The sequence below is a fragment of the Hetaerina americana genome, unplaced genomic scaffold (assembly GCF_022747635.1).
Source record: "Hetaerina americana unplaced genomic scaffold, ioHetAmer1.1.p SCAF_2, whole genome shotgun sequence".
Classification (NCBI taxonomy): domain Eukaryota; kingdom Metazoa; phylum Arthropoda; class Insecta; order Odonata; family Calopterygidae; genus Hetaerina; species Hetaerina americana.
The window spans coordinates 9969764-9973287 of NW_027286763.1; the positions used below are offsets into that span (position 1 = coordinate 9969764).

General features: G+C 40.3%; 1 protein-coding gene across 1 annotated transcript; it reads right to left on the minus strand.

The window, feature by feature from the left end:
• Window positions 1-2607: 2607 nt before the first annotated feature.
• On the minus strand, window positions 2608-3147 carry LOC139687539 (craniofacial development protein 2-like). The gene has a single exon (XM_071584749.1). The coding sequence runs from the start codon at window positions 3145-3147 to the stop codon at window positions 2608-2610; it is 540 nt and encodes a 179-aa protein (XP_071440850.1).
• Between the last annotated feature and the right edge of the window lie 377 nt (window positions 3148-3524).

Consider the following 3524-nt stretch of genomic DNA (forward strand, 5'->3'; position numbering starts at 1 on the left):
CCTCATTATGCATACTCCTGAGGTATCAGCAATTTGGTTGATGAAATATAAATCCTTCGCTACCCTTCGAACTAGTGCTTTCCTTGTTCCAACACATCTCTCCTTTTATTTCCGTCTTTAGTGCGAATTATTTTTCATGGATCTAACTTTAAAAATCATGAATTATGTTTTCTATAAATATGCATGAGATGGAAGTCACAAAAACTCCGAGTTATTTTTAAAATATGGCATGCTGACGCCTTGATCATTCCTGCTCTTTTCCATCATCAGAATGATTGTAAGGAATAGAAATACACCCTGGACCAGTATTGAACATACAGGCATGATTGATTTATTGGTTGGTTGACCGCAGCCCTCCATGCTACCCTATCTGATTCTAATTGGCTTACTTCCTGGTATTTTTTACAATTTACTTTGTTCTCTATTTGTCCCATGTATTTACCTCTTGGCCTCCCTCTTGGGACTTCTCCCTCTATTTCCCTTCTATTATAGTATTCAGAGAATCCATTGTGCCTCATGGGTGTGGCCAATCTATCTGGTTCTTCTTCTGTCCGAGGTGTTCCATACGGTCCGTTATTCGTCTATTCTTATGTATACTTCTTCATATCTTATTTTTAATCGTCCATTTGATCTTAAGCATCCTCCTCCAGCACCAGGTTTCTAGTCTTTTCTGGTATACTTTTCTAATGGGCCATGCTTCTGATCTATAGAGTGCCACGCTCCATACGAATGTTTTCACGTATTGTTTCCTCGTCTCTAGTTCTCTCTCCTTTGAATACAGCAGTTGTCTTTTCATTGTTAATGCTCTCTTAGCTTGAGCTATCCTTCGCTGGGCGTCTGTAGTACTCCTTCCGTCCCATGTGATGGTACTTTCGAGATAAGTGAAGGAAATCACTTGCTCTAAATTTTGTCCTTTCAGTGTGATCACTGTATTCCGCTTCTCTCTTCCACCTACTAGTATTGTAGTCTTCGTATTCTTTATGTTGCATCTTTTAAGAACTTGATCCAATACGTTTAGTGATCTTTGAAGTTCCTCCTGGTTTTCTACTATCATTACAATATTGTCGGCGAAGCGTAGCATGTTTATCTCTTCCCCATTGATCCTAATTCTGTTTAATCCAACCTCTTGTACTTCTCTTATTGCCTCTTCCAGGAACATGTTGAACAATTCAGGTGGGAGTTTGTATCCTTGTCTAACTCCTTTGTTAATGTTAGCCTCCATAGCTTCCATCTCTCATTCACATTGTGGCTACTTGCTTTTTGTATAGCTGATAGATTATTCTTCTGTCCCTGTAATCTATTCCGAGTTTTTCCAGCAGTCCAAACATCTTGTTCCATTCCACTTTGTCGAATGCTTTCTCCAAGTCCACGAATGTCACATACAGTTGCTTGGTCACATGTATTGTTTTCTCTATCATGATTCTTAGACAGAGTATGGATTCCTAGATTCCTCTGTTCTTTCCTAAAGCCAAAATGGTTTTCCCATAGGCTATCTTCAATTATATTTTCCATCGTTCGACTTATTAGTTGCCTAGGTATTTTTGATGCATGTGACAAAATTCTCAAGGTTCGGTGTTCGTCACATTTCTCTGTCCTCGTCTTCTTTAGAATGGTGATAATCTCACTCCATTGAAAGTCTTTAGGAAGTCTTCCGTCTTTGCACCCGTCTTTGATTATTCCATACAGATGGTCCTTGGCTTTGTTTCCGAGTGTCTTTATCATGTCTCCATCGATTTTGTCTTCTCGAGGAGTATTGTTTTCCTTAAGGTCTTCTACTGCTTCATCTAAATCGCTCCACAGTATATATGGGCCCTGGTTTTCGTCAATCGTTTCACTCTCGTCCCTCAACAGGTTTTCTTCCAGCGGCCTCGGATATTGGTAGAGTTTTTCGATGTATTGCTTCTATCTATTGCCAATATCTCCACACTCTATCAATATATCCCCGTTTACATCCCTGATGTCGTTGCTTTTCATTTTCCTTTCACCGAATGTTTTCTTCACTAGTCTCTATGCTGTTTTGTTATTCCCCTTCTTCGTGTTTTTGTTGCTTTTCTCGCAGCAGTCTTCTATCTAATTCTCCCTAGCCTTTTCACATTCTCGGCTGACTTGGTTCTTAAGCTTCTTGTAGAGCTTTTCCTCATCATCATTCCAGGCATTCTTGAATTTTCTTCTTTCTTCTATTAGTCCCCTTATCTCTGTCGTGATCCATGGTTTCTTCGTGCCGGCTCTCTTTCTCACCAGTTGCTCCATTGCAACTTCTCCGATTGTCCTGTCCAGTTCACCCAATCCCACTTCGGTACTCCTTTCTCCTTCATCACCTTATTTGCTGTCAATGGCCACGACGAATCTGTCTCTATTGTCTTTTTCCGCCAGCAATTTTGAGTTCCACCTTTGCTCTTGTTTGGTCTTCTTAATTTTCTTGCAGCGAAATTGGCTCTCCATGATTACTAGATTTTGATTGCTATTCACGTCCTCACCGGGGTAGCTCTTGCACTGCTTCACCTGGTTCTTGTATCTCCTTCTTACTGGTAGATAGATAGATAGAGGTATGTAGTCTATTTGGTGCCTTGCGATACCCCCTGGCATCTTTCATGTGTAACTTCTTCGTCAATGTTGCTCGAAGAGAATGTGAGCTAATACCATATTCTTCTCATTGCAGAACTCGACTATTCTTTCTCCTTTGGCGTTCCGTTTACTTAGTCCGAAATTTCCAGCGGTTCGCCCTTCTTTTCCTTCGTTGATAATTGCGTTCCAGTCTCCCATTATGATGAGATTTTCTTTTCCCTTCACCTGACCGAGGACTTCTTCTATTTCTTCCTCCGCATGGCAAGATGTCAGCATGTACACTTGCAGGATCGCGGTTTCCATGGGCTCCCCCTCCAGCTTCACCATCAGAATTATCTCGTTGCAAGGCAATATTGCCTTTAATCTTCTGCCCCATTCTTTCTTCAGTATGATGGCAACGCCTGCGATCCTCCTGTCGTCTTCCGAGCAAATAATATCTCGATATCCGTCGCTCCAGTAGTCGTCTACCCCCGTCCACTTGATCTCGCTGACTCCCTCGATGTCTATACCCAGCCTTTCTATTTCTACCTTGGCGTTCTCCAGATTTCCGCTCACCCTTAAGGATCTTATATCCATTTCCATATCCTACATCTGTCTTTCCTGACCGATGTACCCCTTTCCTTTCCAATAATCCCCACCCGGAGATCCGATTGGGGGACAAATTTACCTCTGGAATATTTTACCCGGAAGGATACCATCACTTCAGAAATAGTTGGAGTGCAGGGCTGCATCTCCTCAACTTTAAATAAATGTGCAAATGTTTGGATATGTGTTGATATACACAAATACTGATGCAAATATATATATATATATATATATATATATATATATATATATATATATATATATATATATATATATATATATATATTCATCTCTGAAATAAATATGCACATGCATACGCAAACATATATAATTACATATGTAAATAATGAGAAAAACATAATTTGCTCTTCCCC